At 40.6% G+C, this 14,482-nt stretch overlaps 1 protein-coding gene across 1 annotated transcript in view; it reads right to left on the minus strand.

Annotated features, from left to right (window-relative positions):
• Positions 1–14,482, minus strand: part of TTLL5 (tubulin tyrosine ligase like 5) — a 240,415-nt gene that overhangs the window by 160,149 nt on the left and 65,784 nt on the right. Inside the window, exons 13-16 of the mRNA XM_047080320.1 lie at positions 10,825–10,906; positions 9,165–9,226; positions 7,922–8,016; positions 5,425–5,466 (exon numbers count right to left, since the gene is read on the minus strand). Of these exons, the coding sequence (XP_046936276.1) occupies positions 5,425–5,466; positions 7,922–8,016; positions 9,165–9,226; positions 10,825–10,906 (281 nt within the window). The remainder of the gene's footprint in view (positions 1–5,424; positions 5,467–7,921; positions 8,017–9,164; positions 9,227–10,824; positions 10,907–14,482) is intronic.

Here is a 14,482-nt window from a genome sequence, read left to right on the forward strand (position 1 = left end):
AATAGAAAAATTTATTTTAAAATGATAAATTGAAATATGTACTGAAGATTAATAATAAAAATATTTTAAGAAATAGTTATTAGCTGTCAGAATAGTTTTAAGAAATGCGTGGTTGTAGGGGCACTTAGGCGGCTCGGTTGGTTAAGCGCCTGACTCTTGATTTTGGCTCAGGTCATGATCTCACCATTCATGAGACTAAGCCCCACATCAGGCTTTGTTCTGACAGCATGGAGCCTGCTTGGGATTCTCTCTCTCCCTCTCTCTCTCTCTCTCTCTCTCTCTTTGCCCCTTCCACGCACACACGTGTGCATGTGTCTTCTCTCTCTCTCTACCAAAATAAATAAATATTGAGAGACAGAGAGAGAGAGAGCACATGCACATGCGCAAGCAAGTGGGTGAGGGGCAGAGAGGGGGACAGAGGATCCAAAGGGGGCTCTGCACTGACAGCAGCGAGCCCGATATGGGACTTGGACTCACAAACTGCTAGACCACGACCTGAGCCGAAGTCAGACACTCAACTGACTGAGCTACCCAGGTGCTCCAACAAATAAACATTAAAAAGAAAAGAAATGCATGGTTTTATAAAAACATGGATCAAATCACTACTGAATAACATCTAATCAGCACCCTCAATTTTTAAAAATTTTTTTGCTTTTTGTCCTTGTTTTGTTTTTATTGCTCATTTGTTTTTTTTTATTATTGTCTTTGTAAATTTTTAATTTTTATTTTTGATCTTTTTTTTTTCTTTTTTAGGAAATCAGGAAATTTAGGAAATTAGGAAATATTCCAAAATGGAATAATATTACTGCTTCCAGAGGCTGAGATTATAATGATGTTGCAACCTTCCTCTACGAATCTAAACCTGCTCTGGGAAACAGTGCATTGGTGCTCCAAAATTCTCAATCTTCTCTCCCGGTCACTTTCAAAGAGTTGTCTCCCATACACATTCAGAAACACTCCTTTGCTCCCCAGAATCCACAGTTCCAACTCGGTCTATTTGTGCATGTATGTGGGTTGTCTGAGGGAGGTGTGGAGGAATTCAGGAGATGCTCCTGGCTAGGGTCTTTGGAGGGTTGAAAACGGAAGGGGCTTAATGGTGTTTGTCAGATGCACGCTCTAGCTGTGAACTCCCATAAGCTGATGGCTATTACTCTTTTATCGCCACAAATATCACCAGGCTACAAATAAAGAGGCCAACGCTACTCCAAGAGGACAACAATGTGGCTAGATACTCCTTTAATCTCTTCACCTATTTATTTCAAACTAAACTATTAACAAGCCTGAGAGGGAAAGAAATATGAAAAGTTGTAGCTACTGAAGTTTAAGTATCTCAAATACCTCTCTAAAATCCCCCAGGTCTCCTGTGTCTTCGGGGAAGATGCCGGAAAATATGAGACTAGAAAGTCAGAAGTATTTTTCCCATCTCAGCTTTTCAATAAATTTGAGATTAAAGAGAATTTTCTTTATCAGCGTAATATCTGTTGTACTGGTCTACAGAGACATGTGCTTACATAGGTACAACAGAGCATTAAAATCCCAGACCACTGGCTGAATTCTACCAGTATTTGTTAATGAAACAAACGATTAAGAAAGGTGACCTGAACTATAGACACAGGTGAAAGAAAAGGCAGAGAAAAAGAAGAAGAAAAGGTAACAAAGAGAAAAGAAAGACAGAAATGCTTCTGAATGCCAAGAAGACATACCTGGAGATTAAGAGCAAAGCAAAAAAAAAAAAAAAAGAAGAAAAGAAAAAAAAAGGAATCAGACTGACTTGCCAAAAACAAGAGCAAAACCCTCCAAATGCAAGCCCTTCTGTGGTTCTGACCTTGTACATATCAGCGCAGCTACCTTCTCTGGGTGGTAGAATAAATCCACATGTTCCAGGGGATTGGCTGAACACATGAAGGAAATAAAGCTCTTCTGAATTTAGAGAGAACCAATGCCTCTGTCTAGATGACACAGGATTATAACTACTGGGTATTCAGATGGTAAACTGCCAAACCACTGCCTAGGTAAGAATTCTGCCATGCAACATGCATCAAAGATGTAAAATTATCATTAGTACAACTTATGAATCAGAAATATACCCAAAGAAGAAACTTTACATGTCTAACCTTTATCGGGAGGGAAGAACAGAGAATGTGAAATCATGGAGACAAGGAACCACCTGTCTCCACTCTAAGTAGTAAAAAAACAGATGTTGAATCATAAAAAGGATTCCCGACCTAAAGTAAGCAGGCAAGTACCAGCAATGAGAAGGGCTGAACAAAACACAGAACATGAAAAGGGCCAGGTATCATAAAAGATACCATAATTGAGGAGCAAAAATAAAACCTGTCTGTCAGAGAACACATACAAAGAATAAAAATGTCCCAAAGCAGTTTTACAAACTTTGCAATTCTGTGTTAGAAACAAATGAACTAGAAATAGCTTGATTTACATGTGACACGTCTTGCCACTTAGGAAAGGTAAACTCAAGTTTAAAAAGCAAAACGAATTAATGCTACCAAATGAAGTAAAAGGAACAAAAAGGACCACATATGAATAAATCTGGGAGGGAAATAAACAAAAAATGGTTAATAGAGAAAGTTTAAGTGTAATTCATAACCAGAAGTATACTTTGAAATGAGCGGAGGGGAAAAAAACAGAAAGTAAGTAGACTTGTGTTACAGTCAAAAAGAGATATGCAACATCTGGAAATCTGGAATAAATATAAGTCAGCAGGTCTAAGAGACATGCATCTTGTTATTAAGGGAACTGGTTTAAAAAACAAAAAACAAAAAACTTACCAAAACCACTTACAATTATGTTTGAAAAATCATGAAGAACTGAGGAGGTACCAGAGGATTAGAAAAAAACAAATGAGGTACCAATCTTCAAAAATGTAAGAAGTGTGCTCCTGGTGATTACCACCTGGTAAGTCTAACTTGAATCCCTAGTAAAATAATGGAACAAACATTAAAAGAAAAAAAATCCATAAACATTTAGAGTTTAATGGGCTCATGAAGAGAAGTACGGAAACTGCTTTATTTATTTTAAAGTATGCTTTAAAATGTTTATTTTTTGGACAAAATTACAAAAACGGGGGAATATAGCAAGTATATTTAAATGTCTTTGGGTTTTACAAAATCATTTGTACAAATTTCATAAAATTTTTATTTGAAGTTATACTTGTAATCTAGACTTAGTGTCATGGTATAATGAATAAAATACACCAACGAAAACTGCAAAGAGTTAAAAGATGTGATGTAGGATAAACAGTAGTGAATCAAATTAGGAAGTGATTTTCAGAATCCGTATTGACTAAGCATTCCTTAGAATCTTCACTGATGTCTGCGAGGATGGATAAACAAATAAATATAAAGTAATTTGCATTTGTGGATTACAGCAAATGTGAAAAGAATGGCTACAGAAAGAGTATCAAAGTAACACCAGATACTACCTATCAAATGGGTGAAAGGAAAATCAATAGACTCAAAAGTGTGAAGGGGTCTATGTGTCCAAGGTAAAGCATGTGTCCAGAACTATCCCAAATATTTTCCCAATGTTTTATCATTTCTTTCACGCCATACCTCCATGTATGTATTATGATCCTCATTTGACAGACGTGGGCAGTAAGCCTCAGAGATGTAAGGGAACTTGCCCAAGGTCTAACAGCTAGTTGGTATGAACCGGAGTCTATCCGACTCTAAAGTCCATGTCTTTTCCACAAAACCATGCCATCTGCCTTGGAACAGTGAAATGTAGTTTCTGGTGAATGGAAAATTCGAACCACAGGCATTCAAGGGAAGGAAGAAATGTAGAAAGAGACAATGGATTAAAAAGGAATAGTCAGACAACAGGCAAAGAACGGCGACTTCGCAATCTGACAGCAACAGAAAAAGAAAACTTGACAAAGTGTACGTGGCCAGAGCAGGGAACTTGTGTTCGTTTTTCCCTTGGCTCTGTCAGAACTACTGTGGAGCTGAGAAGGCTTCATTAACAGAAAGACAGTGACAAAATAGAACACTGCAAAGAACGAGAAGAGTCCAAGATTTCAACATGTATCAGATAGGCTGAGTAAAGCTAGAGAGGCTTTGTGTCAGGCGAGCAGTGTTCAAACACACAATCCTGAGGGAAGAGGCCTCACTCGCTCGCTTGCTCAGACACAGGCTATTGCAACCTACAAGGGTTCAAGCAACCGAGCCAGACAGAAGAGAATTAAAATGGTGAAGGGAAATTAAGGTTAGAATAAACATACCAAAGACACTTCTTTGGAGTCAAATGCAGATTATGAATTAAGCATTTTTCAAGTTCTCCTTAAGTTGATTAGATATCCCTAAAAGGTATTGGAATGTAAACTCTTTGAAGTCAACAGCTTTGGAGACTTTTTGTTGTTGTTGTTTTTCTATTTGTTTGCCATGGAGAGCGGCTAACACACTCAGGTGGCTGCTAAACACAAGACACTAAACACTACCGAGTTTTAAATCCTACCAACTGAACACAAAACTCATACTATGGAACCACATTAACCAGTTACCAAACACTAGACAAGACAACCATTAAGTCTTTTTGTCACTTCTTGGATTCATATAAACCATGGAAAGAAAGCGCTTTGTCAAAAGCAGTAGCTTATGCAAGTTACAGATTAAGCTCCCAAGCTGTCCAGAAACTGCATCAGAGAGGACAAAAGCCAAAATAAATACACTGGAGCTCTTTGCTGAAGGACTACTAGTTCCAAGTGGCACGCTTACGTAGGAAACATCGACAGCGCTCATTTCAAAACATCAAATAGCAGGAGCGGCCACCCCCACTGCTACCCAATCACTTCAAAAAGATGTGTAAAAGAAAAAAAAGATCTTCACAGAAGAAAATGACAGCTAATCTCAAATACCGCTAACAAGGACAGTAAGAGAGCACATACTATTATTCATTAGGAGTTGGAGACACAATATTTTGTCTGTATTTTTAAAGGCAGCATCTCAGACACTAATTATGGCAGAGTTTCTAGGATTAATAAAACTGCAAATCACCACATAAAAGAAATAGGTACAATCAAATGCAGCCCAATACCCAATGTGAAAATGATTCTAATATTAAGCTACCAACAACGGTACATTTCTTAAGACATCTGAAGAAAAGAAAGAGTGTTTGTGAACAATATTTCCTTTCCGGAATATTCTGTTCATCATTTAAACCTGACTGCCTCCATCACACCACAATCACTGTCAGGAAAAGAGGATTCATAAATTCCTGCAGCCTCTACTCTTGTATCCTATATCTGGAAAGACCTCTGTACGTTCATTAGCACTTAATTCTATCTTATTCAAGGTCAAAAAGCAGGTGCACAAAACACGTACTGTGAAAGCACAAAGCTAAAAGGCTTTCCGGTTGGGGACTGGAAATAAGAATCTGAATGAAGTCTCCAAATGATCCAGAACTTACCTGTTTGGCGTTTGAGGACTGAAACTGTGCAGACACTGGACGCTATAAAAGACAGAAAAACGGAATAAAGCCTCATCTTCTCCTAACGTACCTAGGTTTTCCAATTCCTACATCTATGATCTCACAAATGAAAAAACAATCTCTAAGCAGGAACCAAAGGCAAGAGCTCTACACTTCGTGCTTGTTAGACTACAGCATTTATTGTATTTCCCACCACTTTCTCCTCCGGTGTATCCACTACAGTCTCATCTCCGCAGCACCGAGAGCACAATCCTACGGTCGCGTCCTGAAGTTAACTACTCCACCTGATAAACTGGTTCCAGAGTACCTATAATGCACCTATGGTTTCTTCCCCCTTTAAATAAGCGTCCTGCAGGCTGCTTAGGGATGAAGTCATGCCATGACCTACCAGTTAGGCGAATAGATTTCTCTACGATTTGCAAAGAGTGGCCAATAGAGGCTGAGCGGCAAGCTAAGAAAAGGGGTCAATTCATCCAAGACTGACATACAACTGTGCCTAGAGTAAAATCGGCAGAAACTCTGCAAGGCCACACAGAAACATTCGCAATCCTTTACACAAGACTCTGTGGCTCTTGCCACTGATATGCCAGGAGACGGTCTGCAAAGGACACCTCGGTTAATCTTCTACTTTTTCTTATTAAACACCAAAGAAAACAATCTTCTACTTTTTCTTAATAAAAACTAAATGACATCTGTGATTTAGAACCTTGTTGCCTGGAGCACCTGGGTGGCTCGCTTGGTTGAGCGTCCAACTTCGGCTCAGGTCATGAGCTTGCGGTCCGTGAGTTCGAGCCCCACGTCGGGCTCTGTGCTGACAGCTCAGAGCCTGGGGCCTGCTTTGGATTCTGTGTCTCCCTGTCTGCCCCTCCCTGCTCGCATTCTGTCTCTCTGTCTCTCTCTCAAAACTAAGCATTAAAAACAAAATTTTAAAACCTTGTTGCCTGGTTTCCCTTCTAATGCAAGTTGACACTACCCCTTGAAATTCAGTACGCCCTGTCCCACATCGCAACTCTGATACTAACAAGGGATAATCCTAGAGCAGATGGTCACAGGCAGGCAGCCCACAGACTGAATCCAACTCAAAGACATGCTATGTTTGGTCCGCAAAGTGTTTCTTCTTTAATTGGACTACATTTTAAAATAAGATTTCTGATTCCTCTTGACAGTAGGAAGGTCTGACAACACGCGGCCCACACTCATGCATGGCAACGATCAGCTAGAGCACATCAGTAAGACAGCTGCCCCCTTTTCACCTGGGGCACACACTCGGGTCTACTGCTGTCATGCCCCTCTCAGCTGTATTGTACACCTGGCCCTCTTATTCATGTACGCTGTCTGCCTGCAGCCCCTATCGGCATTTGAGCGTGCAGACCTTGTTCTAATGAAAAGTTAGAGGTATGACTGTCTAGTAGGAGTGATGAGCTTGGCAAACACAAACAGCACTACTTGAAATGAGACCAGCAAGCGAAAGAAAAAAAGGAGAAAGAGGAGTGGGAGGAGAAGGGAGAAGAAAAGGGAGAAGTGGAGGAGAAATAAAGGGGGGGGGGCGGGGGGAGAAAAAGGAGAGGGGAAGGGAGGGGGAAGAAGCAGCTATTTCTGCCTTCAAAGAGCTTACAATCTAGCAGAGGAGCACCGGACAATTTAAAAGCAACAAACTGATGAATGCCACACCATGCAATAGACAACAAGTAAATAATACTGAAATAAAAAACAGAGGTCTTGACTGAGTGGGATGGGTTTAATAAGAAGAAACAATCTCTAAGCTTCTTGGCAGGCAAGGTAATCAATCCAGATGGGAAGAGAGGAGGAAGGTAGACCTTTTAGATAAGAAGAAATGTTAAAGGCAAAGAACAGAAGTGGAAACTAGCCAGGTCTAGACAGGCAGCGATGGGTTCGATGACAGACAGAACGATGAGCTGATTGGCTTAACTGAAACACAAATGCAGAGGACACAAAGCCTGGAGCGATGCCCGATCAAGTGATGTTTTCAGACAGACAGGCACAGCGGATGGTAGGCATTTATCCCATTTAACCTCAATTAACACCTCACGATCACTGAGGCTCCTTTTGAAGAGAATCACTTGTAGAGAAGACATTATTTCAATCGAGCATCTTCTTTACAAAGCTAGCCTGAAGATCAAAGAGAATGTAGCAGAATAATGACTAGGAATCTGTAGGCTCCCTCTCTGCGCCTTGTTTATGAGCCTATCAGTTGGATGAAAAAAGCAGGGGATTCTTAAAAAGAAAAAGAAAAAAGGAGAGATACTGAAAAAAGAAGGCGAAAGAAAAGAAGAACAAAAAGCAGAGAAGAAGTTGGTTTAAAAGCATATGCTATTCGCCACAGCTGAATCTAACAGCCTCCTGTCTGGAATGATTCCCAAATTTTCCTGCTCTTAAGTGACCTCATCCCCATAGTGCTTCAGCTACCACTTTCCAATAGGCCTTGACTGGGCTCCCTGCTGCTGAATTTGCTTACCTGAGGTTTCTGGAAAGGGTTTCGCCTGGAAGACTCAAAGGTGGGATAAATTGGCCGGGTTGATGCCCGCTGGGCAGGGTCCTGGCACACAAATCCTGAATGGGGAATGGGAAACATTAAAACCCGCCATTTTCCACGCAATTAGCAGGTTTAACTGCACCTTTTCTTTAGCTATACAAACTCAGTTGCACTGTCATAAATCCTCAGGAGGAACAGGCATGGCTCTCTCATACACACACTCCACTTGAACTCCAAACCACCGAAACTGGACGGGACAAGAATGGAAAATATGCAGATAAATCAACCTTCCTTGTTGGGGAGCTGAATCTGATTGAAAAAATAGATGTGGATTGCTGATGTGCTTCAGAGTAAAAGTGCAAACCACCATTTAAAAACACACAGTTGCTTATAAAAACAAATTATTTTAGAGTAGCTTCCTAGAGGGTGACTGGAAAATAATGTTGTTTTTACTGGGAGAATCCAGAAGCAAGTGAGGATTCCTGTCCTATTACAAGATCTACTCCTGGAACTGCCAAAGGTGGTCTATTGGCACCTTTCCAAAGTAGGCTTCTTAGATTATCTATGATAGGCTTAAGAAATTAGGTGTGAGCTCCTTTCACTTCCTAAAAAGAAGCAGATTCCCATCCAAGGAGTCTAGAGTAGCTAAGGTTTACTGCATTTGCTGGTACACCAAGTAACTAGTTCATTTCAGATATATTTTGTCAGGCCTTTTTAGAGCACTTCAAAAACAACAAACCCACAATATACCCACCTGACAGCCCATCTCCATTTCAAAGTTTTGACTTATCTACTCAAAAAGGGATTTCTTTCCCGGGCTGCCTTTAGTTCTAAGTACTACAGAAGGGAGCATGCTGACACCAGCAGAGGCCGTCTAATGGAAATATAGCCAGTCTCCTTTGTAACAAAGCTTCTTCAGTGAGTTGCACTCCCCTCGGCTCGGAGAAAAATAGACTTTCTCCAGACCTTTGCTTAATTCTCTTCCTTGGCCCATAATTCCTGTTCCCCAGGAATTAGGTCTCAGCCCTAGTTGTGGTTCAGCCTCAGGACAGGATGGAGCCAGGGGGAGCAGGAACATAGAAGCGCTTGCCTGAAAATATAATTTTTCAGTACAAAACATTCAGCATGGCTTAGGAACTGCCAGTCATTAACACCTAGGAGGCTTAACAAAAATGGACGCTCTGGTTAACTTTTATGTGAGCCTTCAGAAGACGCTACTACTCACCTACAACAGTGAACATGTCTGAAATCATACTGGCTTTAATCTTTAGGTCCAGAGGTGCGTCACTGATAGAACAGAGAAAGAAAGGGCAATCGATGTTATAGACGAACAGAATAGCTCCTCCTCATGGGCCCCAATACAGCAGAGTTTCCAAATGTCGATGAGAAGAAGCAACACAATAAAGCACATCAAATCCAGGGAAAAAGAAAAAAAAGTCTGGGCAAAAATACTAGAAATAAAAGCCCACTGCTAACCTCATCCCCTGTAAGGCAGGTCCAGCAGCAAAGCTGGTTCCCTGACACGCAATCTTTTTATCCCAGCAGGTCTTGTGCAAATCAAATTGTGAACAAGTCAAGAATACTGCTTCATTATCACTGTGGATTTTAGAGATTTAGCCTTTTAATATGTTCTTTTATAAGTATGCCCATCATTCAAATTATTTTTTACTGCTGCAATAGTCAAATCACATTCACAAGCAAGAGAAGAAACTGGGGTAATCTTTGCACTTTTTTTAAGCCTTCATTTTCTGTTCGAAATCAATCTTTTTAAGCTTGTAGGCTTGCAAACGAGGGCAGAAAAATACAAGTTACACCAAAATATCACCAGATGATGCAGCAGGAACCCACATGGAAACAGAAACAATATGAACTAAAAGCTGGAAGCCTCCCTGTGGCAGTGACTGCCACGCTGGCTTTGGTGTTGAGGTGTTCCTCCATGAACCGGATTACTTTGGCTGCTGGACCAATGCATCATTCTGGGGATCTCTAACATTGTATGATGCACCTTGCTGGGCAATCTGCAAAGAGGTGATTTAACATAAGAGGAGCCCAACATCTGAATCGTCTGTAACATCTAGTTCTATACCTTACTATTGGGGTTAAGCCAAATTCCCACCCCATGAAGTAGTCAATCTGTCTTTATTTGATTACTTGGCATTTTGCCAACATCTTTCATCCTTAAAAATGCAGCCACTGGGTGGTCTCCAGCATAAATCTCTAGGGTTCTCTAGCTGTTTAGAGAAGCGTACAGCTGACAGAAACTCTGGCTACTGCTGCAGATACAAGCACAATCTTCTCTGGTTTTAAAAAATAGGTTTCTTTCCTTCTTTTAAACAATAGGTAGGTTACAAAAATTGTAAGATTGTTCGAAGTTTTTTTGAGTCTAATCTTAGATGAATACCAGAACACAGATGATAAAAGGACCAAATATCATACCCACTACCCTAGACCCAGCTCTATACCTTTATAGTATATGCGGATTTGAGTCTGTGCAAACCTGTAGCAATAAAGGAAATATACTACCTCATGCATTTCTTTAGCCTTAGCAGAACACCTACAAAGTTTTAAAACAAGAGAGAGAGGGCGAGAGAGGGAGAACTGGAAATAAAAAGGTTCACAAGAAGCATCCGTTGGAAGCTCAAGAAGACAGTAAACATAGATCACAAATCGACTATAGTAAGATAGGGATTCATGTTGCCATCTGGACTTTAACCATGTGTCACAAATCTCTCAAATTTAGAAATTCTAGTCATTTCTATCTAATAACTAGGGTTAAAAAAAAAAAAAAATCTTGTGCCAAGAGAAATGACCAAAAAAAAAAAAAGTATTTTAGTGTGACTCATTGAAGGTCTGTCCTTTTCTAGTTGATGGAACAGACTACTTACCAGGCCAAAGAAGGAGAGAGATTGACTTCCAACAACCATGGCTTCAGAGTAGAATCTATGAGCACATCAAAGCCATAGAGTTCTAGAAATACAACATAACACAATACACAAGATCATTTTCTATGTCACAACTGAATAAAGATCCTAGAAGACTGAATCCAATCAACCCCCACCAGAGGCCTAGAAATTTGGTGAGTATAAGTAATGAGTGGAAGTAGGAGCAGAGAATCTTTCAAGTTCCAGAGAAATTAATCAAGCTCTAGAGATGAGACAATGTTATAAAATTCCACTTTTTATCATCCACTCTATTGACATTCCTGAGCTCTACACAGAAAGTGACCTGACCTCTAAAAGTTTTAGCAAGCATGATTCTGCTGTGCTTACGGGTTAAAAAAAAAAAAGTGTTGGGAGCAGGAATGTAACAAGCGCATCAAACATCAATGATACTTTATTTATTTAAAAATTTTTTTTTCAACGTTTTATTTATTTTTGGGACAGAGAGAGACAGAGCATGAACGGGGGAGGGGCAGAGAGAGAGGGAGACACAGAATCCGAAACAGGCTCCAGGCTCTGAGCCATCAGCCCAGAGCCCGACGCGGGGCTCGAACTCACGGACCGCGAGATCGTGACCTGGCTGAAGTCGGACGCTTAACCGACTGCGCCACCCAGGCGCCCCAAACATCAATGATACTTTAGGTTGGTTCTGGATTGTCCTCCCGCCATATTCTGAAAACAGAAAAATCTACTGAAGGACTCTCTCTAGGGCCCTTCCAATGCATTTTCCTAAACCAAGATCTTGCTTTGGCAGCCTAGATTAAGAAGAAATCTGAGTGTAAAATACATTTATTCTTCCCCTCTCCTATGGTTTCAGTTTCCCTTTGAAGACAGAAAATACACTGGCTCAATATAGAAAGACAGAAGACTGTGACGAGCCACCCTGCACCACTAATATTATTAAAAAGGGAGGGAGCCAGAGACCAAATTTCCATGGTTTCTGGTTCTTTACTGATTCTTTCCCTAACTCCTCAACTGTTGCAAAGAGCAAAGCAAGAACCTTTTCTCCCAGGATGCAGGGATAATATGACACTAACTATGGAAACTCAGCTAGCAGCCTTTACTATTATTATTATTATTATTATTATTATATTATTAATGAGACCCTCTCCACAGTCCTTTTTGGTATACATATATGAAATATATCTGACTTTCAGAAGATCCACTCATTCTCGAACTTCCTACTCCGTGTCCCTCAAATAATCTACATCTTCCTTCCAAGAGAAAAGATGAGCTTCCTTACAGTTCAGTCAGAGGTCACGGGCCACAGCTCACATCTACAGAACACATCCAGGTATCTTCCAGAAACTCATTTTGAAACAAACGTCTTTACTTCAAAAAGGATTCTCCCATTCCTCAATACTCTCAATAACATAGAAAAATAAATGTAAATTTCTAAAAAAAGACGGTGCCACAGATGGTCTTTTGAACACAGAAAATCTGCTATGGGACCAAGAATCCTAGAAGGGGAATCTGGAGACCTGGATCCTTCTCAGGACTCTACCATTTATTCACTGAGGAACCTGGAGAAGTCATTTCTCTGTTTGATATTTCTTTCGCATTGTTTCACCCCTCGGATCTTCTCTATTAATCACCATCTCTCAATACCTGTGTGCTCTATAAACCTATATCCAGAATCCCTATTTATGCAGTACAGATTCAGGTAGACATCATATTTGAATTTTTCTCTCGGGAAAAGTTGCCACGAAAAGTTGCCATTCTTCTGAATATTTTACCTAATCTTCAATCATCCCACAGAATATTCCCCTTTCAATCTGAAAAAAGAGTCTTTTGTGATACAGCACTACATAAGGCACTGAAAAAGGAAGACTTAATTGCAAAATCCACAAGTCCATGTTAACATCACACAAGCGGTAGCACAGGATTCAACTATTTCATAAAATGCTAATATTATTAATAATAATGGCACGAGGAACAGGGTAAGAATGCCTGAAGCACATGTTGACCAGCTCTGCAGAATGAACCACAGATTTGCAGAATGAACCACAAATGAAGGAAAACTGAAATCTGAATGAGAATCAATGAGACCCGTTATTTAGACACCTTGCATTAAACAGCCAGCACGCTGACTTAACTATTTCCTGAATTAAGAGGCAAATTCCAAGAATCCCAGCAGAAAGGCTGAGAACCAACATTCTGGAAAGTAAGAAAAAATAAAATGAAATAACCCAAAGAGAGACAACACCCATTTACTGGGCATGCTAAATTTTTACCCAGGTGAATGAAACCCATCAGGGCTAAACAATCGCAAAATCAGTTTTGGATCTAACGGCACCTGTACACGCACGAGGCTTGGATCTACTCCCATTTCAAAGTGGGTGAGTATGTGGTGGCATTACGACACAGTGCAGAGCCCAGCTCACCTGAGGAGCTGGAAGTGGGAGGGTGGTAAATGGAGTGAAAAGAGGGCATTTGTATCAGGTTGACCTCTTCCAATAATCAACTCAGCTTAAGAAAAATAATTTCGGTCTTTGGCAGGCTACAAAAGTCCTCATAATCACCCTTTTAACTTATGATCGGTCTTTTCTATGGACATGAAAGATTTTAAAAGGTAAGAAGTATGCTGTCCTGAGAATATTAAACTTCCCCTTTTAATACTGTGTGTTTTAGCAGCAGGGTCTAGAATTTCAAAAACTCAGTGTCCAGGATGAGATACACCAAGTGTTCCTGTCACTAAAGGGTGCGGGCAAGCTAGGCTTTGCCCACGCTGAGAACTACGTTCTTTGTTCTTCTGTGTGGTCCCCATCATAACAGAAAAGCAAGTATTTTCAAAGGACTGGTGCTACCACCTCGATCAACAATGTTTCCTTAGGAAAATTTCCTTTCATGAGACGTATTTCCTTCAGCCCCCAGCCAAATCCAAACAAACTTGAGAATTATATGTGTGACTAGTAAGAAGCAGCTTGACTCCATCACCACTTCACATTCGTGTCCTTATCTCCCCACTTCTTGAATGCAGCTTCCTGAAGAAGCAATCTACACTTAGCTGCCTTAACCTTCTTAATGCCTGTTCGTTCTCCAAGCCGTAAGAATTTGCTTTTGCTCCCGCTGTCTAAAGCAGTAACTGTTCTCACTGTGATCAACAAAGGCCACCTTACTGCTAAGCCCAAACATCTGAAACTGTTGACCACCCCTTACTTATTGGAACTTTCTTCTCCCTTGGTTCCGGGACACTGCTCTCTTCTGATTCTCCTCCTCTTTTCACCCCTTCTCTTCTGCCCAGCTATTCACTGGCAGGTTTGCTCAGGGTGGCATCCTCAGGGCTCTTTCCTTCTCAATTCTACTTCTCTTCGATCTCATGTATTCTCATGGCTGCAATTAACATTATGATGATGACATTCAAATCTATATCTTTAGTCAAGTGTCTCCTGAATACCAAATCCATAACTCCACAACTGCCTTCTACACAACTTCACTAGGATATCCCAGGAGTATTTAACACTCAACAAAATATAACTCGTTATATTTCCCCAAACCTGTTTGGCTTCCCATTATTCTTCACCTTGGAAAATGGTGGCCTGATCCACCAGTCTCCAAAGCTAGAAACACTCTCTTCACCACCTCCCAAAACCTACACACTACC

The sequence above is a fragment of the Lynx rufus genome, unplaced genomic scaffold, assembly GCF_022079265.1.
Source record: "Lynx rufus isolate CCGP_SWC_20201006 ecotype Redwood Valley unplaced genomic scaffold, mLynRuf1.p SCAF_17, whole genome shotgun sequence".
Classification (NCBI taxonomy): Eukaryota; Metazoa; Chordata; class Mammalia; order Carnivora; family Felidae; genus Lynx; species Lynx rufus.